Source organism: Geospiza fortis, unplaced genomic scaffold (genome assembly GCF_000277835.1).
Source record: "Geospiza fortis unplaced genomic scaffold, GeoFor_1.0 scaffold1, whole genome shotgun sequence".
NCBI lineage: Eukaryota > Metazoa > Chordata > Aves > Passeriformes > Thraupidae > Geospiza > Geospiza fortis.
In genome coordinates this window covers 2,022,539-2,047,133 of record NW_005054320.1, presented here as the reverse complement: position 1 = coordinate 2,047,133, position 24,595 = coordinate 2,022,539, and the positions used below count along the sequence as shown (strand labels likewise).

At 41.8% G+C, this 24,595-nt stretch overlaps 1 protein-coding gene across 5 annotated transcripts in view; it reads left to right on the top strand.

The window, feature by feature from the left end:
• Nucleotides 1-24,595, top strand: part of NME7 (NME/NM23 family member 7) — an 88,819-nt gene that overhangs the window by 55,852 nt on the left and 8,372 nt on the right. For 4 of the 5 annotated variants that reach the window (XM_031056678.1, XM_031056679.1, XM_031056677.1 and 1 more), the window contains 2 exons: nucleotides 8,892-8,921; nucleotides 17,231-17,338. In XM_031056678.1, coding sequence (XP_030912538.1) covers nucleotides 8,892-8,921; nucleotides 17,231-17,338 — 138 coding nt within the window. The remainder of the gene's footprint in view (nucleotides 1-8,891; nucleotides 8,922-17,230; nucleotides 17,339-24,595) is intronic. The other variant, XM_031056676.1, reaches the window with a different exon arrangement.

The window sequence follows — 24,595 nt, the reverse complement described above, 5'->3', positions numbered from 1 at the left end:
GATATATGCCTTTCTGCAGATCCTGCTGCTCCTTGCATCCTTCTTGTATGCTGGCACTTTTCTGCTGAATGTCTGCCTGGCTCACTGTACTCTTGGTGTGCTGTCAGCCTCTTTAATCATAGGTCATTCTTTTGTGTCATTGGTGGTCACACCTCAGGCCTTTCTGTAGTCCAGTTGTGATGCTTGTTTTTGTGTTCCAGTTGCATTTTCTAGTCAGGTCTCAGGCTCCTTCTATGCCTTGCTCTTGATGTCCCTCTGTGCCTCTTCCTCTCTGCCCTGGTTTGCCTCTGTGGCTAATATGTGGGCCGTGGAAGTGGAAGGTTCTCTCTACATCTGCTCTAACAGTTGTTTACTCTTTACTTATTTTTGCAGTACCGCTGTAAAAGGCCAGCAGTCATACTGATGCCCATCTTGAAAATGTTTATTTGCAATGTTAATAAGAGCTGTTTAAAAAGGTGTCTGAATGTCACACAAGACTGCAGCTTTTCAGGGAGGGGAGGCATCCTCAGACTGCTATGCACACAAAACTATAAGTTTTGAAATGCTGACATCCTATGAGCAGCTGAGAACTTTTGTTCAGATATTTAAATTACAAATAAGAATGGGGGTTTGTGAAATTACTTCAGGTCCCTCTGATTTTCATGTTGTGTCTGGATCATTTAAGCCCTTTAAATTACACATTTTTTTTGCTGGATGCTATTTCACTGTGTTTCTATTGGTGCAGTTGAAAAAAAGGAAAAAAATTGAAAGGAAAAAAAAATTTAAATTTCACCTATGACAAAGAGATAGCTGTTCTAGAAAGCTAGGAAGAGGACTTAAAAGTTAATTAAATCTGATTCTTACAGAACACTTGTCTTTTCAACTTTCAGTGCACACTGTTACTTGGAGGTAAAAGTTATTAACTGGACCAAAGTCTGACAGAAATGAAGTTGTGTTTCTCCTTCATTGTAAGGAAATGAAGATGCTTGGAGGGGTAGGGTTAAATGCAGCACAGTGTGCATTATGAAAAAAGCTGTTTTAAGTTCAGTAAGGAAGAAAAAGAAAGCAACCTATTCTGCATTGATTTAGCTTGCTTTAACATGGACCGGGTTGTAAAATCTGTAATGGAAAACCTTGGAACAAGGGGAAGGTGGCCAGGGAATCCTGTCACCACTTGAGTTTGCTGGCATTGATATTTCATTTCACTAATGTTTGTATATTCTGGGCCTCTGGAGCAGTCAGAGGCTTTTTGTTATTACTTAGGTCTGAAGCTACAGCTTTAGTTTTCACATCTTTGTGCAGCTTCTATATTGAAGTAACTGCTTGGTACCATTTTGTCATGGAGTTGTCAGGATGATTACTTAGTATTCATAAAACACTTGAAAAACGCTGTAGAAATTAAGGTGGGGGTTTTTTGTTTTGTTTTTTTTTTAACTTTGTTCATATGCAAATTAAAAAGTTGGTTATAATACATTATTCCAAGAGTCTACATCAGCTACATGTTCCTGGCTGACTGCATAAATTTTAGTATTCCTAAGAGCTTTTACTTGGAATTGGCAGTACACTAAACGTGACTCAAGTCCCTTCTGTTGTGAGATATTATTAAAGTGATGGGGTGTGCTGCAATATTTCTGCATCCTGTGGACTGAAAGGGGATTTTCATACGCTTGCTTTAAATCCTAACCTGCATTCTTTTTACACTGGGGATTTGCACCTCTAAGTGTAACAATGTATCAAGTCATTTGTACTTTTGCATGAAAGAGCTGAAAGGGAGATTAGATGGTTTAAAACAAAGCAGTGAACTGAAAGAACTGGAGTCTGCTTTAGCTCCATTCCTGACCTCGCTGTGTGACCTTGGACAAAAAGTTCAATATCTTTCTGCCTCAGTTATTCACATCAGTTAAACAGGGAAAGCTATGAGCCAAAGAGCACTGTTGCTGTAAGATTTTTGTTTTTATAGACCTCCTGTGAATCTCTAGCAGTGAAAAACAGGTATATGTGAGGCCTTAAATGTTCCTAGAGCTACATTATCAGCACAACATTTTCATGGTGCATCATGTAAAGAATAGTTCAGTGGAAGATGTAAAGGAATATGAAGGCTATTTTTGAGCTTCCAAGTACTCGTTTTCTATTAGTACCTCTATAGCTATTTCAGTGTGGATTCTCCCTATAGCCTAGTGAGCCCTGATGAGAGTGTTGATAATGAAGTACATAATGTCTTTCAAGAGAAATAAGATTGTTTTAATCGAACTCTTTATTGAAGAAGATTTTAATATAATTGATTATCTGCTCAGATAGTCTGAGTCATGTAGTAAAAATAAAAACTTTAATTCAGGTGCAGACTGTTACTAGCTTGAGTAGTAAACAGACCAATCAATACCAGTTACAATATCCTGCTGTTTAAGCCAGCAATAGGAAAGACATGATTGAATTGTTTAGAAGTTATTTAGGGTCAATCATCTGACTCTGTCTATTCAGTTTTTAATTTCTACATTAATTTCTGCAGGCCTAATGAAAAAGTGTTCTAGACAGCACTAAGGCTCTTAGTTGGTAGACAGGGTAGTTTTTATCTGCGGAGGTGCATTCTTCCCTCTAGTGCAGCCCCCTTTTTCTGAGCTGGCACTGCTGATTCCTAAAGCCCAAGGTATCTGTAAGTTCAGGACTTCTCCTGCCTTTGTCCATGTCACCTCTTTGTGCACAGGCAGGGGATCTAGAAGATAGGAAGTGCTGAGATAGCTGTGCTCTAATGACCCTTAGCTGCAATGTGACTGCAACTAGGCGTTGTCACCACTGTTTTAGACTGTCCGTATATTGGTGTATGATTTGAAATTTACCTCCAGCAGTATTACAGTTTCTTGCCAGAGACAAGCCTATATCTGTGGATGCCAAACACTGCACCTGTGGTAGTGAATGGCTTTCCCTGGTTTAAAATGCATGGAATCTGCGCTGGCTGCACCAGGAACAAAACTCATAATTGTTTGTTCTTCCTCTCAAAGCTCTGTGTAGCCCTGGGAGCAGCTGAGAGTCAAGAATCCAATAAGTAATTTTTACAGGCATGAATTCAGTGATCATAGTAAGTTCTCCTGATGACTTTTTTGCTTCTGAATATGTACTGCAGAGATCTGGCAGGCCTTGATACCCACCCTACGCCTGCTGCCCTATTTTCTTTGATCACATATATATGTCCTTTGTAGTGGCATGGATGATCTGCTCACAATTTTGAAGTGACCAGCTTAGAGCTGTGTTTCTTGCAGACTGTCTCCTCCAAGCCCCTCTTTGCAGGTGATGGGCAGGTGTTTGATGGCAAGAGGGATTTCAGCCCCAGGGCAATATGTCTTTGTGCAGAGATTAGAACAAAAATCAGAGCAGTAGTAGTGGAGGAGCCCTTTACTTGCAAGTGGTTTGCTTTTAGATGTGGCTTGTTGTTGCCACAAGGTTGCTGTCATATGATGGCTGTTCAGTGTCATGTGGAGCTGGAGCTTGTAGGCTCACTTTGATTCTTGATGGCTAGATTGAAATTTGCTGTTATTAGTGGTGACTGACAGTCTCCATCAGGAGACTAAATATTGACAGAGCCCTCAAGACCTAACTCTACTTTAAATCCAGTATGATTGAGGCATGTTGGCAAAGTTACAGTTGGAAAAAAAATGCTTTTATCTGCCACTCCTTGTCTGCTGCTCCAGAGCTACTGAACTTGAATGTGTTATCAATGCAACTGTTGCTGCCTAAACACATCCTGGATGTGAGCTCACTGGACTTGAGTTCAGTGGTCTCAAATTTGAGTAATTTGCTAAAATAGTTAATAAAAGATACTGCACTGTCTATTACCAGGGCCACTGCCACCACAGAGGCATGATACTGAAGAGTTTGCTGCTTTTGTCCTCTGGAGAGAAGGTGTTTATGCCCTCTGGGAGAGGACTGAGAGTATATTTGCATCTCATTTCCAGTTGCTGCAATGCCTTTTTTTATAATTAGTTGACTACCAAAACCCCTCTAGCCTATGTAGTAGGGGTTTTTTTTTTGGAGTTTCTTCTGCTACTGACATTATGATATTTTAGTATCCTCTGATGACAAGACATGTTTTAAACTGATTTCTGGAGATTTGCAGGAAGTTACAATATTTTGTCAAAGATTCTGTATGTCCTTCTAGAAAGTAGCATCAGCTTCAGAATCTTCAGTGCTCTCATCTGCGTTTGTCTTTCCCTTATGTCAGTCTATCTCTGGCTTGGAAGTGTTTCTTTCGGGGTACCTCTCACCTCGTTCCAGGCTGGAATAACTTGCCCTCTTTTAGCAATAGGAGTGAAACTTAACATGAGCCCAGAGACTGAAGGAAAGCAGAGCTGTGCCACAGAGCATTTACAGCATTGGTTACTGATCTTCCTTGACTTGCTGAACTACCATGGAGATCTCCTAGTTACTCTGCAGAATGGCTAATGTGCCAGGATGTCCTGGAGCTGGATGTTTGGGCCTTTCCCGAAAAGTGTCACAGGACTAGCCATTTTGGTAAGGGTTTAAGCTGCACCTAGAATATTTACTTTTTAAGAAAACTCAATTTTTTTGGTCAAGACCTTGGTACTGATCAGCTCTGCAGACGCACAAAGACTTATAATCTGATCTGAAATAATAAAGACTAATTGCATCTGTACGTAGGTGGGAATGAAGACTGAAAGACTGGCTTAGAAATCATAAAGGCTCCCTTTGCACTCAGACTGAGCACAAATCAAATAAGTAGGTGTGTGTTATTAAAGAATTGTTTATTTTAAGCAGCTGTGATGAACACAGGATTCTTATAAATGCTGTAAGTTACATAAATTTGTCTATTCAGCCTTGAGGAGGTGTGTTTTTTGTGAGGTGTGTTTTTGTGATTGTTAACTATCCATCTGTGGGTCTTGTTCTGCAAAATGAATGCTTCCACACCCTGTTTGCATTGGATCTTCCTGGTAATGTTCTCTCCAAGCTTTGAATAAATGCCATGCTTCAGGGTGGTGTTACTGATTTAGTATCTCATACTGATGGCTCATATTTTATTTTAAAAGTGACCACACAAAGTTTTAGAAGTGCTTGCCTAGTTTCTTTCAGCATTTGCTTGGTTTGTGTCTAAATAATACAAAATCAATATATCATATCTTTGTTGTATCTCTGCTTAGGTATTTTAGATGGATTAAAGGGAAAAGTTTTGGTTCCCGCTACTGTAGAGAAAGAGGTAGGCTTCTAACATAGCCTCTGATTATGTGATGTCAGCCTAGTATAGACAAATATACAAGGTAATCCTTCACTGCTAGGTTGATCAAAGGTAGTCTGCAGGGTTCTCTCCAGGACTTGTTTCTCACAGCTGCACTGGATTACAATGTGATTTACCTGGCCTGTGGGAGGGTTTTAATACTGTTTAAAAATAAGAGTATACCCCCCGTCATGAAAACAGTCTTTGTCATTAATACAAATAGCTGATCATCAGACCTTTTAGGTTGTAGTGTCCTCCTGCAGTCAGAGGATGTCTGTCTCCCTTTCTTTTCATTTTTTTAGTATTTTTTCTCCCTTCATTTTCCTTTACACTGTTCTATTTAAGGTTCTGCTGTAATTGCAGAGGTTCCTAAGAACAGATTAATTAATATATTCAGTCCATAAAGGCAAGGTAAGAGCCTTTTTGAGAATATGATGGTTCTGGGTTCGTTGTTTTCTTTGCTTCTGTTGTGTTCTGTTTGGTTACAGCAGACCGCAAATCACTCTTTTACCTTGGACAGCAATGTTTTTGATATATAAAATACCAGAAAATAAATATTCAGGAAAATAAACCAGCTTATATCTTCATTTTTCCTTGCAAAAAGGGAGCAATGTTTCCAAAAGATATGGCAAGTTCCGAGGTCATTCTGTCTGGGAAAGAAAATTACACTATTACTGCATTAAACAACTATTTTCCCCTTTAGTTTCATAGCACTCTGGTCACGGTGACCTCTTGTGTTTGTAGAATCTTTGATTTGAATAGATTAAGAGCGTTTGCTTACATGCATGCCTCAGGTTTTTGTTGACTGTAGATAGCCTTGTCCTTTACTAGAATTCGTCCCAGCCTCTAGTTGGAACATATTGGTTATGTTGTGCTGTTGCAAATACTTCACATTATGAGGTAATATGAGTGATATTTCATTTTTTAAAAATTAAGAAAATAATAAAGGTATAATTTTTACAAAAATCAAGGTAGAATGTGGTAGAACAGCAAGTGCTTTTTCTAGAGCTCTGTAGATGGCAGTTGGCAAGAGTCAACACAGAAAGCTGCTTGATGAAATTCTGCGATAGAGAAAGTTATAACCGTGTTGAAAAAGGGCAGTAGAACAGTTAACTTTTCCACACAACTGATGCCTTAAGTTTTAGCTTTCATGTTTTCCAGATTCTGTACTGCATTAGTATATAACTCTGAACTTCATATAAAGTGTTAGCAAGTTCTTCTCAGTTTAGTTAGACAAAACAATCTTTTTCCAGCCTGAGAACCAAGGACACTGTTACAGCTTCAGGCTCAAAAAGTATAAACAGCGAATTGCGTACAGCAAACTGGGAGGATGGGACTTCATAACCTGAAGCTGTTATGGGTCAATTAACCCCAATATGTAAATGGGCCAAAACTTACAAAAGTGTGAAAATGTGTGACCCATCATCCATCTTGGGTGTAACCTTAGCCAGGCTCTTGTAATGCCCAAGGTGTATTCTTAGAAGGCCCTTTTAATAAATACCTACTTTATTCCTTTAGCACTGTCTAGCCTCTGTTCTAGGTAGCCTCTCAAGGCATCACAACCATGATGATGTTGTAACTGTGAGTATCCTGAAGTTGGCTGTAACTGTCCTGGAAAGTTTCATGTTTTTCAGTCAGCAGATTATGAATGGTGAATTCCTAATAGTGCATTACTTACTTTTCTCTTTTCCTTATTCCAGAAGACTTCTTGTTCAGGCTCTGCTTGGTCAATACTATCAGTAGTAGAAGTAGTAACAGCCAAACAAGAAAGGAGCTGCAGATCACAGTGTATCTTAGGTACTCCTGATGATAAATTGTCATATGAGAGAAATTGGAGTTATGGAGAAGGTTATTGTGGAAGGTATTGAAAAACACTTGAAAGACAATGCAATCACTGGTCACAGCCAGCATGACTTTGTTGAGGGGAAAGTCCTGCTTATCAAACCCGATTTCCTTTTATGACAAGGTGACCCACCCTGTTGATCAAGGGAAGGCAGGTGGTGTAATCTTTCTGGATTTTGGTAAAGTTTTCGACGCTGTCTCTCACAGGATCCTTCTGGACAAGGTGTCCAGCATACAGCTGGATAAACACATCATGGCATGAATGAGCAGCTGGCTCACAGGTTGGGCACAAAGGGTTACAGTTGTAACATCAGACTGGTGACCTGTCACTTGTGAGGTTCTGCAGAGCTTCATCCTTGGCCCTCTGCTCTTCAACATCTTCATAAATTACTTGTATGCAGGGCTGGAAGGGATACTGAGCAAGTCTGCAGATTATATTGAACTGGGAGAAGCTGTTGACTCCCTCCAAGGCAGAGACCCCACAAAAAGACCTTGATAAATGAGAAGGCTGGCAATAACCAACCGTATGAAGTTCAGCAAGGGAAGGTGCTGGATTTTGTACCTGGAATGGGGCAACCCGGCATGTACAGAGACTGGGGAATGAGAAAGCAATGGGGAAAGCAGCGCTGTGGAAAGGGACCTGGGGGTCCTGGTTGATGGAAAGTTGAACTTGGGCCAGCAGTGCCCTGGAGCCAGGAGGGCCAGCCCTGTCCTGGGGGCATCAGGTCCAGCATCACAGCCGGGCAGGGGAGGGGATTGTCCTGCTCTGCTCTGAGCTGGGGCAGCCTCACCTGGAATATTGTGTATAGCTCTGGTCACAACATAAGGAGGGTATAAAGCTGTTAGAGAGTGTCCAAAGTAGGGTAATGAGGATGGAGAAGGGGGAAGCTGTATGAGGGGCAGCTGAGGTCACTTGGGCTGCTCAGCCTGGAGAAGAGCAGACTGAGAACAGACCTCACTGCAGATACAGCTTCCTTGTGAGGATGAGAGGAGAGGCAGACACTGATCTCTTCTCTGTGCTGACCAGTGACAGGACTTGAGGGAATGGCCTAAAGTTGTGTCAGGGGACATTTAGGGTGGATATTAGAAAAAGGTTCTTCATACAAGGGGTGGTTGGCCCCTGAACAGGCTCTCTGGGGAAGTGGTCACAGCACCAAGCCTGACAGAGTTCAAGAAGCATTTGGGCAATGGTCTTAGACACATGGTGTGAGTCCTGGAGTGTCCTGTGCGAGGTCAGGAGTTGGATTGACAGTGCTTGTGGTTCCTTTCCAAGGCAGCTTTTTCTGTGATTCTGTATGTGCAGTTATTTTCTGTTTGAACTATATTAATGAAGGCTTCAAAGTGGGTGAAAACAAATACCGTGGCCTAAGCCTTCCCTTCTATAACAAAACGTAGTAGTCTGGTTTCACATTTACAATGATGATGGGTATTGTTCTTGTTATTATTGTTATTATTCTTCCTCCTCTCATCATTGCTATTATTCTTCCTCTGCTGAAAGCCAGGCTTAGCATTGTTGTGAGAAAAACTGCAGCAGTAGTTTTCAGTATATATCACTGGTCTCATTGCCTGGGGATACTGTTAACTAAGCAAAAGCATTTTAGAAGCTGGATATAAAATGCTTAATTCAATTTCTGAGAACTTGCTGAATAATTTGGGGTGCTGCTTGCTGGTCTGTTTGATTCAGGCTGCCATTCTCTGTTCTGCTGCAGGGCCACCTGAGCTGAATTTTTATCAGCTTCTTTCACTTACAGTATGATATACTGTGTCTGATGTGCAAATGGGACTTCCCTTCAATGCTCCTAATAAGAAGTTTTTCCTTTCTCTGCTTCCATTGATTTCCCACATCAAGGAACTAGAATGTGGCCATGGTGGAAGATGGGTAAGCAGCAGTTCTTCATATTCCCATGGCAGCTCTCAAGTTCCCATAGGTGACCTGGTATGGTCTGAGTTCTGCAGACTGTGGCTTATCATCAGAGTGCTACCCAGGAATTACAAAGCATTACATCAAGGAAAGAGAATAGTTGAGGAGCTGATCAGAGATTTTAAAGATATGAGCTGAAAGTTAGACATTGAACTTGTATTCTTGTGAATTACGTATTTCTTTTGTGCCCCTGGAAAATTACTGTCTCACTGTCTTGGTTTCCCCACTCCAGAAAATGGGGTCCATGCTGTTATTTTCTGTTCTTTGTGTCTCTTCCTATAAGTTTTCCTATGAGATTTCCAGGCCAAGAACCATCTGTTATTATGTATAGGCACATTGACTGATACAGCTAGTCCTGAACAGAGCAGGAGCTTTTAAAAAGCTTTGTAGCACAAATAATGAGTAATTCCTTCCATCAGAACAGGGCTGCTTACAACTGTGTAGGAAGATGGCAGCACTGCTGCCTCCAAGGTTGCACTGGAGAGGCTTTAGGGCACAAAATGGAAGGGGAAGGTCTCTTGCATTTGATGCTAAGAATCAAATGAAAATGATCTCTGGGTTTTGCAGCAGACATGTGAATTTTGTCTTTCAAGCCATCTTCATCTTCTGTTGAAGTGAATGGGCCAAAATTGGTTCATCTTGGGAAGTCTCAGTGGAATTTCAGAGCATTTTTTTCTGCTTTGCAAAGTGTAAAGCTCCAATACCTGGACTGCTTTGCAAATGTAGAATTTAATCTCAAAAAAAATCAGAGGACAAGGTGATTTGTAATTATCCTTGCTCTTACTGGGGAACAATCAGCCAAAATACCTGCAGATGAAAAATAATGTCTTGCAATGTCGTAGTGACTTTTACTGGAGGCCCTTCACATATTTTGCTAATCTGAATTAATAAAATCTTGAAGTATCTTTTGCAGCCTAGTGTGTTTTTGTCCTTGTTTTACAGGTGAATTAATAAATAAATGATATTCTGGGTGCCTTGGGAGGCATTGGAAAAGCATCTCACCTTTCAAACTTAAAGCATCTAATAATGAAATTTACAGTTGTACTGCATGGTCTCATGTCTTGTGGGGTTAGTTGCTTTTCAGTTGTTAAATTTTTTCTTTTTCCAGCTTGTCAAGTAACATAAATATCCCTTATGGCACCCAGATAATGGGACAAGATAATGGGACAAGGTGGATATTTTATCTTTGTTCCTGTTTTGTGACCAGCTTGTATTTGGTGTCTCAATTATCTTCAAGGTTTCACCATCCACTCTAATTTACACTTAACTCAGGTGTGTGACTACCCAAGTTCAGCACTTTGGCAATGGCAGACAGGTACACAAACTTTCGGAGCAGGACACTTATCATTAGAATCAACCAAAAGCGCCAAGATCAGTGAAAATACTGTCTTAGGCTGGCAAATGTGCCATGTGTGCTGCCCACAGCAGAGCACCTGCAGAGAGCTGGTGCAGAACCTTTGGGGTGCCAGGGAGGAGGAGTGGTAGGAAGGTGTGGGAGTGAAACAGAGAGAAGCAAAGTGCCTGGGGGGATGGAGGGTGAGGAGGAGACAGTGTAACAACTTGTACAAACTTGCAAGCTTCCAGAAAACTGCCAACACTGGAGTGTGGAATATAATTTTAGGTCTGTTAAGAAAACTTTGAAAGACACAGGGCTTCAGACTGGTAGTTCAGAGGTTGGCTGACTTTAAAATAAACAGAAAAGTAGATGGATTTTTTTTTTTTTTTGGTCAGACAAGAGTAAGCTTACATAATAAAATAAACTATGGTTTGAGAAGTTGCTGCTACTGTTACAAAACTGTTTGATTTTGGAAGGAGTTTCACCTCACGTGCACTTTTTATAGGCCTTGCAGTTGAAAATTTGACTACTGTTGCCTGGATCAGATAAATTCATTTGCTGAACAAACCTTTACAGCCATCCTCTTTCATGTACAGAACTATGGACACATAGACTTGGCTCAGTTAAAAGTATGAGAACCGTGTCAGAATGGACAGTAAGTGATCTATTCTGCCATCAGCCAGGAGAAGACAGGCTGGAAATCTAGGTGAAGTGCGCAGTACTAAGGGGAGAGATGGTTAGGCTACATACTATAAAGACTTTGCAGCTTTTCCAGGTTCTTGAATTTGGCTTGTGATAAAAATTAAAAGGTGAGGGGAATTTTGTGTGTGTGTTTAAAGGAGGTTACTTCAGCTTGATTTTTTTTTTTGTGATATGTGGAAAGTACAAAAGCACTTTCAGGTTACGGTGATTCCCTTGAAGTCTGTGTAAGGCCTTTGATACTGACTCTGTATTTGTACATGACATTGCTACAGCTCATGTGGAACACAAAGAGAAAACGTGTCACTCAACAAGTGACTTCTATTCTGGATTGGTTTGTGAAATGTAAGCTGAAGGAAGCCTCTTGCATGCTCTTTAACACTGACCTGGTTTTGTATTTAGAAGCTTTCTGAAGCACCTTAATGCAGGCAGACCCCAGGTTTCAAGGCAGAATTCTTCCCCAGTTAAAGTTTTTACAGTGTCAACAGCACCACCGTCTTACGTAATTTTTCTCTGTAATAGAGACAGAAGTGTTAGTTTAGGGGTGATGAACTGGACCTTGAGTTGCTGCAGGAGTAGAAAATTGTATTCTGCAGCAGCTGATGTTGATTTCCAAGTGGCCTATTGCATGAAACTGAGCAACATAAACCAAGGCAGAGCTGAGATAACAAATCAGGAGGCACACATGTCACAAGTGGTTTGCTAGAGTTTGGAGGGAGTATGAGCTGCAAAGAAAACATATGAAGCAAGCCAAGGGAAGCTAGCCCTTTTGGTATCATGCACAAGGTCACCTATGACCACAGATTTCACTTTTACACTTAAGCATTTGTCTTTGGATGAGAACTTCTGTGAAGAATCTCTTGGACTGATCTGAGGTTGTTCTCACAGTAACAGTAGCATTAAAGTGTTTGTAGCTTCGATCAGCATTGCAGGAGGTGCTTGTCTAGTATTCTGTTTTGTATGACAAAGATTGTACTGCTTTTGTCATGTTACTTCTTGCTGATGGCTTGTAGGAACAAATATTTTGTCCAGCTCCCTACTGCAACCATCAGCGTTTGATATGACTGGTGCTAAAATGCCCTGAAAATAAAAGTCACCTGAAGAACTATGATGATGTGAAGAGAGAGAGACACTTATCGTTCCTTAGCTTCCATAATTGCTGCGCTGCAAATGTTGTTTTAGATAATTTTTATGCACTACAGAGGAAGCTCAGGTGCCTTGCTTGGATGAGGCAGTAGGCTTTCCAATGCCTGAAGGTCGGCCAGACAAATTCTAAGGTGAATGGCAGAATTTACATAATTTTATTTGTTCACAGTTAATGTATGTTCTGTTCTCTTGACAAGGGCATAGCTGGTCCTTATGAGGAGAAAGGTGCTTGATGTTTGCCTGAGGCTGGCTCGGTGTTCTGGATTAGGTGGCACCCTCAAAGGGAGAGAGGGTCCATCTCATTGCTGCCAGCTGCAGAGCATGGAGAACTGCAGAAGGAAGAAGCTTCATGAGTGCAGGGTGGGGAAGGCAGAGGTGGGGAGACCAAGTCAACATAAAGCCTTTAGAAAGGGATGAATGAGGAATGCCAAGAAGAGCAAGGAGCAGGAGCACAGCCAAGGCTCAGCTAGAACAGGAAAACAGTTTGTGAGAGTGTGGAGGGATCTGTGCAGTCTGTTACAGCCCAAGAGGTCCTCTGAATGCTGCTGATCTGAAAGCAAAACTAAAAGAAGGAACCTGCCTGCTGAGCAGAGAGGGTGTGGCTAGAGAAGGTTTGATCAAACTCCTTTTTTTATTCTGCTTCATTCAAGAGGGCCGGTAAATTTTCAAAGTTCCTTCATTCTAGTTCATGTTTAAGAAGAACAAAATCTTAGGCTGTAAAGGTTCCTTTGTGTAGTTTTGATCCACTCAATGGCCTTTCTAGATAACCAATTAAATATTCAGGACAGCATTTAAAAAAATTGGCCAAATTTTCTTGAAATTTGCAGTTTTGACTAAATTTTCTTGAAATATGCAGTTTTGGCTGGTATACATGTTACTATTCTACTTAACTTCCATCTAGCCCATGAAAAAAATGCAGCCTTTTGGAGGAAAAGCAGATAATGAGCTTTGCTTATGAATATGTTTATGATGTTTTCAGTTTGATTTTGACATATTACTGGCATTGATAACATTTTTATTTCCTTTCACTTGTGTAGAAGTAGAAAAATTTTAGAAATGTGCTATGTACTTCATGCAGGCATTGTTGCATTGGACACAGTTACATGATTAAGAGAAACATTAAATATATGCATCTGTATCTCACACAGGATAAGGATCTTCAAAGGGCTGTCTGTAGATCAAAGCCCAGCTGTAAGGGCTGATCAAATAACCTGCTGAATAAGACCAGAGGCTGAAGCCTTTTGGTACAGCAGCCCTGGTTTGTTTTGCGATAGACAGTGTCTTCTTGTGTGAGGTCCCAGTTTTGTGTCATCCCCATGTGCACGTGCACACGAAGCTCCAGCACACACACATCAGTCTCCTCTCATGCATATGGCAGAGCTGTAGCAGCTCTTAACTCCTCCATCATCCCACTCTCAACTCCTTTCAAAAAATTCTGAAAATCATTGCACAAAACACATACTCCAGAAACTAGACTCAGCCAAAAGCTTAGGAAAAAGGTTTGAAAGGGGATGGTGGGGCATGGGGAAACCAACCCAAAGCCCATTGTTTGTATCTCCCTGTTGAGACAGATGAGGCTCTATAAATAAAATGATTGTTAAGCTTCCTGTCATGGACCAGAAGAGTGTGTATTAATACCTGCTATGAGCAATAAGTTCCATAATGAATCTCTTCTTCCCTGAAACATTCCCAAGATTTCCAGCTATACATACACAAGGACACAATATATGAGCTGTACAGCTCTTTGTATCTCCATCATTTACAGAGACCTTGTTTCTTCATGATTCCTCGATGGTGTAATAAGAAAGCAGTGGAATAGTAAAACTTTGGAATTGACAATTATTGTACTTTTTTGGCTGTGTAAATGTAAGCAGAGACAGTTACATGCTGTTTGTTAACTAATGGCAAGAAAGGTTTATTTAGATTCTTACTGATCAGGTCTTAACAGTGTAAAGTGCTGAAGGACCTACCTTTGAGCAGTTCTGACCCAGTGCAATTCCAGGCAGAACAGAATGCATCCCTCTTTGTGCAAGAGTTTCAGGAGGGCACTAGAATGTGTAACAACCTGTGTTGAAAAATGGAAGGAAGAACAGGAGATTGCACAGTGCAACAGCAGGAGCTTTTGCCCAGATTAGTAAGAAAGAGTGAGTCCACAGGAAGAAACATGATGTCTTTTAAGTTGTGAAGTAGAAATGACAGTTTAGGGCAAATGGTAAGTTAAGAGACCATAGCTGCTCTTAAAAACAGAAGAGAAGAAAAAAAAAGAAAAGTGGGTTTGATGAAGAAGAAGATGAGTCAAGGAAAATCTTGTGGAATTTTCATAAGAAACGGCATTTCTGGACGTGTTGGAGGACAGAACAGTTTTAGCAAAAGAGTTTTTGATGGATAGGAAGTAAACAGAATATAATACCAAGCTTTAGCTTTTTAGACTTGAGCTGTCCCTAAATTGTTTCCAAAGGTTTCATAGCCGTGATCATTTTTTCTAGTATTCCCGAACTTTCATTAAAATGATTGAAAGCTCCAGTGCTATTGCTAGCTTCCTGGCAGCTAGTTGTTACTGCAATCAACAGTTGCTTGAAGGAAGGCTTGATTAAAGTGTCACATAGTTGTAGTGAACTGGCATGTGACTTTTGTTTCTCCAGCAGACTTCCTTATCTCAAACCTTTAATGAGGACCATGTAGAAGAGTTTTTTTTTCTCCTTGGGGCTTTTTTTCTTTTAAGCAGAACTCTTGAACTTTCCTCTTAAGCAAAATTCATTTGATGTTGAGTGTGTCTTATTCAAATGTCCTTGACATTCATATCAAAAGATCTTGTATAACCTGTGATGTACACACTGTAACAATGAGGAACTGAAACTTCTCATATCATGTTTTGAGTTATACACACTCCAAGCATTAAAGCAGTTTAATTGTCTTCCAGGTGGGTAACAGACCATAATAATCGTTAATTGTTATGACAGGAAAATATATAGGACTTGCTGAGCTAAAGTCCAATTGTCTTGGTTTGGTAATGAGACATAAACAATGGGGGAAGCTGGAAAGTGGACAGAGGGTGTTGTTTGTCAGATAATGCTCTTGTGAGGTCTTTTGGAACTAGCTTAAAACATTCACTGCCATCCCAGAAGAGACTGTGCATCATGGACTGATTTTCATTTGTGCCTGTGCAAGGTTTTCCAGGTCAGTGAAGAGCTACGATTAAGTCATTTTGAACCCATTTGACACTGAAAGTTAGAACGTGCTTGGACAATCCAGTTCGATGACTCCGTTGTGGGAACAGTAACCTCCAGCTGTGACACTGAAACAAACACCTGGGAGTGGCGCAGTGAAACTGCACTGGCCGCTTCCGAAGTGATTACACCCTAATGTACCCAGTGCCTATTCAGAAAGGGGCTGATGAAGGCTTTGTTGGCAAGGAAAGAGTTCTTTTCTTTGTTCAGTAGCTGTAGTGTGAGCTTGTCATCCACACGTCCCCTCACAGGCACTTGTGGGAGAACATCCAAAGGGTTTTAAGGAGGGAAAACTGGATTAATTTCACTGTGCATGAGATAGATCTTGGAGGAGAGTGTCCAGGGTGTTGGGAAGAGAGGCCAAGGGTGTGCATGGCATAGGAAAGGGGTTAAAAGACAACAGTGCGAGGTGACAGTGCAGAGAAGTACAGCATACTCCCCTCCACCATACTCAAGAAAGAGTATGGTGGAGGGGAGAGCCAGTGAAGGCAGTCCTCCGGGGTATGAGGGAAATACCACAGTAAAAATGTAGGGGAGGAATGTTATCTCAGGACCTGATTATCTGCTGTAGTAAAAAGGCCTCTGAGAGGCCTAAGAGGTATTTGGCATTGTAAATGAAGAAGAGGATTGAAATGTTAATTTCAAAGAACAAAGAAAGATGTAGATTCTGGACTGATCCTTAGAGGGGATCAGATGTTGGCACTAGTCGCAGTGTCAAAGGAGAAGACTGAGAGGAAGTTCATCAGCTGGACTTCACAAGTGTCATATTCTGAAGCAAGTAGCTCTGTGCTAAGGGAAGCAATCTGCAAGGCAGCACATTTGTGTCTGCTCACAGACAGCACATCCAGTGCTTGAGAGCTGCAAAGGTCTTAACGTGAGCTAACTGTGTTAATGCAAGTGCCAGTAAGGTGTTTCTGCAATATGAAGGGTCCCTTCAACATATCAACATGGCTTAATTGGCCCAATTTCAAGCAGGTATTCCTAGCCGTGGTTGTGTTTTTTTCAGCAGCTGTCTATGTGTGTAGTACAGGTTGGAATTTCTCTTTTTATAGAATCATAGAATGGTTTGGGTTGGAAGGGATCTTCAGGATCAAGTAGTTCCAAACCCTCCTGCCATAGCCAGAGACACCTTCCACTAGACCAGGTTACTCAGAGCCCCATTTAACCTGTCCTTGAACAGCTCCAAGGATGGGGCATCCACAGCTTCTCTGTACAACTCATCTCAGTGTCTCACCACTCTCGAAGTGAAGAATTTCTTTGTAGTTTTTTTCTAAACCTGCTCTCTTTCAGTTTAAAGCCATTCACCCTTGCCCTATCATTGCCTGTCCTAGTAAGGTCACTCTCCAGCTCTGCTATAGCCTCCTTTAGGTACCAGAAGGCTGCTCTGAAGTTCTCTTGGAAACTTCCCAGGTTGAACAACCTCAGCTCTCTCAGCCTGTCATCACAGGAGAGGTGCCTCTTTCATGGCCCTCCTCTGGACTCACTCCAACAGGTCCCCGATCTTCTTACGTTGGGGGCCCCAGAGCTGGATGCAGAATGCCAGGTGGGGTCTCACCAGAGTGGAGCGGGGCAGAGAATCCCCTCCCTCACCCTGCTGGCCATGCTGCTTTTGATGCAGCCCAGGATACAATTGGCAAGTTGCTGGGTTGTGCCAACCTTCCTGTCCACCAACACCCCCAGGTCCTTCTCCTGAGGGCTGCTTTCAATCTAGGTTTTCTTTTACAGTGTACTACACATATTTTAATATACTACTGATATTTTAATAGCATAATAATATTTTACTTTATAAGGTTATCTTGCATCCATGATACAAATGAACAGTGTGGTTCACGAAGATCTGGTTTGTTTGTGTTCAATAGGTATTAGCCCGTCACCTCCGACCTGGAACTCTGCGTGCTGTCTTTGGGAAGGACAAGATTCAGAATGCTGTTCACTGCACAGACCTGCCTGAAGATGGACTTTTAGAGGTAAGGCTTGCTAGGCAAACATGTTCTCACAAGAAGTTGTAAAGTGAAACGCTTCTCTTGACACTCTTTTAAGCCAGTAAGTGTTTTCTATGTGGAGTAGCTGTGTTGTAGACCAGACTAGACACAAAAAGAGGAAGTTTATTAAGGGTGTTTGACTCAGTTCATTCTGATACTGTAAAAAAATTCATCCATGCAGTTTTCTTGAATGATTATAGTACAATGAAGTATTCAATGGAATGAAACTCAAGAGTCTTCTCTTTGTCTGAATATGTCCTTGGGTCTGAACATCAGTACCTGACAGTGCTTCTGCAGCGACGTTTTCTTAGCCCTTTCTTGGATGACCACCCTGACTCCTGAACTAAATTGTGTCTACAGTGAACTTGCGTGGAGCTTGGAATATTGCAGGCAGTAGGGATTCAAATCCTCCAGATAAAGCCTAGGTTTATTTGTAGACAGTCATACTTACACGCATCAGTTAATATTTCCTGTGTTCTATATTAACTTACTAATTATTATCTGATTTTGGCTTTGTATGCCAAAATTTAAAGTCCAATAAAATGAGAAAATGATAGATTGCAGGAATTTGTAAAGACAGAAGTACTCACTATGAAAACCAGAACAAGCTCATTCACTTACTTCTGTGCCTCAAAACTAAGGTCCATGGCAGGGGGTTGAAGTGGTGTGTAATCTTGGATGGATCTCTGTGTCAATGGAGATGCTTTTCCAGTGCATGCACAGCTTATTTTTTGCTGCCTGTATGTATTTGTGAGTGCTTTGCTGTCAGATATAGCAGAACCACTGAGCAGCAAGTGCTGTCCTACTTAGATAATTTTACATTGCCAAAATGGTGGTTTCATGGGGGAGTGAGGAAGAGCTAACTTCATCTTTCTCTGTGAAATAACCTGTGGGTTAAAGTGCTTTTGCTAGGAAATCCCATCTAGTTTAAGGCACAGACTAGTGAAATTCAACACTGAGAATAGCAACCAGTATAAAAAAAGTTGCAGATTTTTTTACCATTTTCAAGATATCATTAAAAGTTAACAAGTTTTAGTTTTTCCCTTAGGGTTTATACAAGCAAACAGGTATTTTTTTCACCACATGCCTGAAGTTCCTCATCCATGGCTTTCTCCTGGCAGCAGAACAAAAGGCACCGCCTGTAAGGGAAAAATTAAACAAGCCAACACTCAAAGAACATTTTAGTACTCCATCAGAATTTTCCACTTTCTGTTGCCTTTACACTGGTGCAAAGCAGGTTTTGCTGGTTGTTTAAATTGTGTTCAGAGCTACTATAAGTGAGGCAAGAATTGCTTCTCCAAAACAAAAACTGAGGCTGGCATTCTTTCTCAAGGGTCTCCATTACATGTGTTTGTCTTTCAAATCCTGCAGCTCAGTCATAACCGAAGTTGTTGATCTCGTATTACTCTGACTACACACCTTGTAGTTCCTGGTGCAGTCTGATCATTTCAACACTAGCTTATTGATTGTATTTTTTTGGGAAAGGGATCTAAGATAGTTTTTTACCATAGGCATAATTGTATGCAGAATATTGCTGTTCATCAATGTGTAGTTTCTTTATAACAGCCCAGGTTAAGCCTGCATTTGTAAAGGATGTCACTCTGTGTTGTTTAGTGAGTAAATAAAGCAGTGAATGTTTTGAATTGAGCACCGTGAGTTTGTACAAAGGAAGCCTTGGCTGTACCTGTTGGTTGGTGTGTGGAGTATTTACACTGTTAGTGCTGAAGCAGCTTATTAGACGTCCCTGCCACAGTCCTGACTCCTGCTGTGGCTGCGTGTCCTGTGTGCACACAGGGTGTGTGCAGGGCCTGCAGTGCCCAAGGCATACTGGAGGAAACATGGAGGGACTTCTGCTCTTGACACTGTGTGTGGAAAGCTGAATAGCTTGGTTTGTGTCTTAATTGGTTTTGTGCCTTTTGAACTTCCAGAACCAAATGGAGATGGAAAGGGGAGATCCCTGGTTGACCAAGTATTCTGTGATGGGCCTTAAAATGCATAGTGTTTATGGAAGCACAGCAGAAGCATGTTCCCTTGTAGAAGGGAACACACTGGTGCCTTCCTGGGAACTTTGGTACCTTTAGTGCAAGACACTGTTTATCTTAAGATTTCTCCACCTTTCTCTTCAGTTTTCATCCCCCAGTTTCAGATCTAGCTAAAATTTGAAGAATTTGCAATAGCAACTGCTGTCTCATTGTCCACAAACGGAGACTTCTTAGAGGAGATGAGCTAGGTAATTGAGAATTACATAAAATGCTTCCTGAAATTAATAGCCAAACTCTAGGTGGCTTTGGTGTTTTGCACTTAATTGACTGTCACTGGGAAGGGCAAGGTTGTAACCTTTCTCCCAAAAATCATGACTAAGGAGTACTTGGTGAAAGGAGACAGAACACTGTCTTGGGAACGACAAGGACTAACTAATTAAATAAGGGTCAGCTTGTGCACCTAGTTTAGAACGCTATACTTAAATAATGTAGTACAGCAATTTTTCAGTGTTTTTCTCTTAGACCTCCTTTCCATGGATCTGAAAAAAGGAAAGTTTACTTTTAATCTTAAAACGCCCTCAAACAAACAAACCAACCTCAAAAGCAAATATGAGCCCTTGCTCCCACCAGTATAACCCTTAACTCCTGTCTTTGTTCTACAAACGACTTCACATTTTAGGCAGTGACTAAAGAATATCAGAATTAATGAATAACTCACTTTTGCTCAAGAAAGGAGGGGAGATGCAGTTGAACCTTAAATGCAGCTGGTCACAGTAGTAAAATCAGTGTACTTTCCTTTGCAGAACTTTAAGTGCTCTTTTTTATTCCTAGCTTAGCGATACAGGAATGTGAATATTGCCCTCATCTCTTAAATGAGTTGTTTGACTTACTAGGTCAGGCACTTACTTATTCACTTCATAGACTTGTGTGTCCTCTTATCAGTACAAAATGTATTTTTACAAGTGACAATGAGAAGACATAAATAGCTCAGAACAGTCTGTTTTCTGAGCCTTGTCATCAGTTTCTCATTTTAATGAGAAGAGGAAAGAAAGGAGGTAGAGTAGAGAAGGGAGTCTGATAGCAGTGGAGTATTTGTGAGATGATGCAGTTTCATTACTGAAGGTTTGACCAGCAGCTGATTGTTGTGTTGGACATTCATTCAGAGCAGGCAGTTGCATTTGTTTCCCACATCCAAAGCAGGTACAGCTCTACCTCTCGTCAGATTTTTTTCCTGTTTTGTATAAAGCAGGTACTATTTGGGGAAAGCAATTACAGTACTCATCTGCTTTCATGTTCCTTGTGAGTCAGGTAGGGCCAGGACTGGAACACGCATATTTTATATGCCAAGGAACTGCTCTGTTTCACAGACTAGGGATGTGTCATCTACATGTGATGAAAGATGGTTCTGTTTCTCAACTCACCGTCTTTGACCTGAGGAACGTTTCTGATAAATATCTTGATGAAATAGAAGCTTGCAAACCATTGGATCTGATGAATCATCATTCTCTAGACAAAAGAAGTTTCCTTAAAATTGATCATTCCTGGAATAGTTCTTAATCAAAGTAGTGATACACGTATTGCGGCTACCAGACTTCACAGTTTATGTCCCTCTTTAAAGAAGTGAAGGCAAATTAAAAATCAATCATAAAGGCCTTATTCACATCATTGAAACTACAGTGAGTAAAATTTCCCACAGGAGGTGGTGCTGTACACACACCTCAGTTCCCTGAGTCTCAAGTGGCTCAGTACCTTTCAGATTATGCAGGAAACCATGTAATTAAAAAACTGGTAGCGCAGAACTGCAGTTATAACAAAACCAGAATTTCTGGGGTTTGGGACACTCTGCCTGTAACTTGTTGCTCATACTGTGCAGTTCAAGGTTTTTGGTTTCGGTTTTTTGTGTGTTTGAGCAGTTCCATAAGGGCATTTGCAATGCAGAAAATCACTCTGGGGGTATAGAATGCACACATCTGGGATGACCTAAAAGGTCTCTCCATTGCAGTGCAGCCTGCTGAGCCACCCAGGCTGGCTTTGTGTTCCTGTGCCGTGGTGTTGGGGCAATCAATCAGTCTCACGGAGTTTCTTTGCATAATTACCAGTTCCTTAATAGTCATACATATGTTTGTGTGTGTGTACTTGGACGCAGGAGAAGATGCTGCCCTCAGCGAGACATGCATGAGAAAGGATTTGCTGTGGGATGGATAAAATTGAGTTCTGGGTGAAACAGCCTTTTCCCTGTTGCCGAGGGCGGCACTGTTATTAGGTGACTAATCCTTGGACAATATCGTGACAATTGCTGCGGGTGTGTGCTTACCCGTGCCTTTGTGTGCCTGCTAGGCTACGAGTGGAACTGCAGAGGGGGGTGATCTCTCAAGCCACTTTTCATGGGAGTGGGGGATGTGCCAACTGCCTTCCCAATCTTGTGTCCCCACGGGCGCTGTCAGCTGGCACTGCGTGTGCTACCGCATGGCCGCCGGGTGCGTCAGGCTCCTCCTTGGGCATCGGCACCGTGTCAGTTTTCAGCGTCATGGGCAGGTCTCCAGACAGGCAGGAGCGAGGACCTCCTCGAGTATCGTTTGCTGGCCTTTCCCCTTGCCTCAGAGCTATTTGTGGCACTCACAGACATGAAAATAACCTATCAAAGGGGGATGACTGTGCTGTTATCAAAGAGTGGGTTTCATCTGTCTCCTGAGAGAGCTGTCACGATGGTTGGTTTTTTCCCTATCACTTCTTTGAATTTCAGCTGTACAGTGGTGTTAAAGTGTAGGGCCAGGGACTGGCTGACTGTACAACAAACTGCTGGAGGCTCTTTGTTCCTTTGCTCAGCCTTGCATCAGTGAGACTGGCTTACTGCTCCTAGGGCATTAAAGCAAACAAGTAATATCACCTAGGGACAGATCAGCTACCGTGATCTGCTGGACAGAGACTCCCACAGCTCTGGCACTGGAAGTTCAGCCGCCTGGATCCAGCCTTGGGGAGATGTGAGGTCATGTTGTATGGTGAGCGGTGACAGGATGGTCCAGTTCAGCAGAAGTGTTTTGTCCAGGCTGGTGCTGTGGACAATGAAAACTGTGATAGTTTTCCTCAGACTTGGAGACTTGGTATAAGCTGAACGCTCTGCTCTGAGTGTTAAGAGCCGTACTGCTCCTAAGCTTTTGGTGCAGTGTGTATTCCGCCTGCTAGAGGCCAGCTGTCCTTGGTCTGGCATTCCAGATCATGCCAGGAGAAGCATATCTTATTTTTCCTTTCCCTTCCCATTTTTTTCAAGGAGGCTGAGGGCAGGGTGGTATTTTAGGAAGCTGTTCAGGGTGGACAGGGGAGCAGTTGCTGTGGAGGGGGGAACACAATACATGTTTCCATAACCACTTCCTGTTACTGAAGCACTCTGCTGGCTGCCACCTTGCCCTTTCCTGTGTTCTGCTTCCTTGGCTGCCCACTGCCATTGTCTGGGCATGGGAGTGTGCTGCAAGGTGCTCACTATCATCCAGCCTGGAAGTGCTTCTGTACCACTAATGAGCTGATCCATGGGCTGAGGTTAAAGTGCATCAGTTTAGGATGCAAGACATCAGAAGGATGTAGCTCTGTTAAACTAGTCCTTTTTGTTGCATCCAGGTATAGTCCAAGCAATTTAATAAAGCATGTCAATGAGTAACTCTCAGAAGCGTTGATGGAATTTGTGTGTGTCACACATGGAGCAAAGGTCTCCTGCATTGCTTGTTACCGATTAACTTGTCTGGTATTATGCAAGCTGCCTCTGCCAGCCGAGAACTACCTCTCCTCATTCACAGAGCAGCTCAGCTTGTAAAACATTACACAGCAGAAGTGCATAGCATGGCAATGAACCTTTCACTGAGGGCATTTCAGCCCTCTGCATTTCCCTCAGGAGTCTTTGAAATATTTTAATAAAGAAGCCATTGTTTCACTCAGTCGTACAGTAATTTTGCAATGAAGTCTTTTATTAGAGGCCCACACTGAGCTGCATAATCCAGGGTAAAATGCTTTTCAGTGTTTCCAGTGAAAAGTAATAAAAATTGAGTGGTTTGAGTGAGGTTGGCTTTAGCACTTTTTTCTCCCAAGTTTTCATCCAAGCAGTAGCTATTTTTGTCTGTCAGCTGGAAATTTCAGTCTCTCCTGGTACAAGATGATTTCTAGAGAGGTCTGTCAGATAATGGTTGTTATGATTCAAGTGCTTCTCCATTTAAACTTTCTGAGACCTTTTATCTAACAGCTGTGGGAACAGGTTGGAAAGAATCTGGAGTGTAAGAAAACTTTAATCTCACTTGGTTGTGGTTTTGCATACCAGAACATGTTAGCCAGCACTAGAATGCTGTCTCACGATGTTTCCTGGTGCTCTATATATACTTGTACAGAGAATTAAGTAACCCTTTTGCCTAGGCCTATCTGAAGGAAATGAAGAATTAAAAATAACATTAATAGATGGATGGATGTTAGAGATGTTGGTGATTTCTCTTTTAAAGATTATTGTATTATTCGGTCACGTGCAGCCTCATTTTGAGCGTAGGTTGTATAATTATTATACTTGTGGGCTAGACAGGCAACCTAAACCAGGAACTTGTTTAAACAGAGTTGTGAAATAGTTCACCTCTTGTGCTTCCACTTCTGGGTAAAATCCGAGGTCCAGTTACCCCTTGTTCTGCCAAGTCTGTAAGTGCCAGAGAGAAGAAGTTAATGAGTGTGAACCAAGCAGCTGCCAAAGCTCTTTAAGTTTCACCTGATCCTGAAGGTAATCTATGTGATAAATAGGGCTTGGCTTTTCGCACATGTTTGTGTTGAGCTGAGCAAAGCAATTTTGTGGAGGGGAGGTCAAGGTGGAGGGAAGGCGTGACACTTCTTGATAACTCATCTGAGGCCCAGTTTGTGTCTTTGAGACTGCTGCCTTCTTTCTTTCCCTCAGCATGTTCTCATTTTTTAACCAAAAAGCCCAGGTCCTTTTTCCATTTCTCCTTTTCCTTGAGCTGAAGCAGAGCAACGGTTGGGCTGCAACTCAGCTGCACCATGGGCAAACTACAGCAAAGAAGACAATAAAGCTCAGGGGAACAGCTTATACAGCAAGAGCAGTAAGGGCATGCTGTAGTTGTACAGCCATGTAGAAGCTCAGAATATCCTTCACTTCTGGAGCAAGGGGCCCTGCACCTTATTTGGGGGGTAAGAGAAACACTGTTGTTCTAAAACAAATATGCTCTGAGATGCCCATAAATTTTTATGTGGTTTCCTGTTATTGACCTCAGCCATTGCAGCT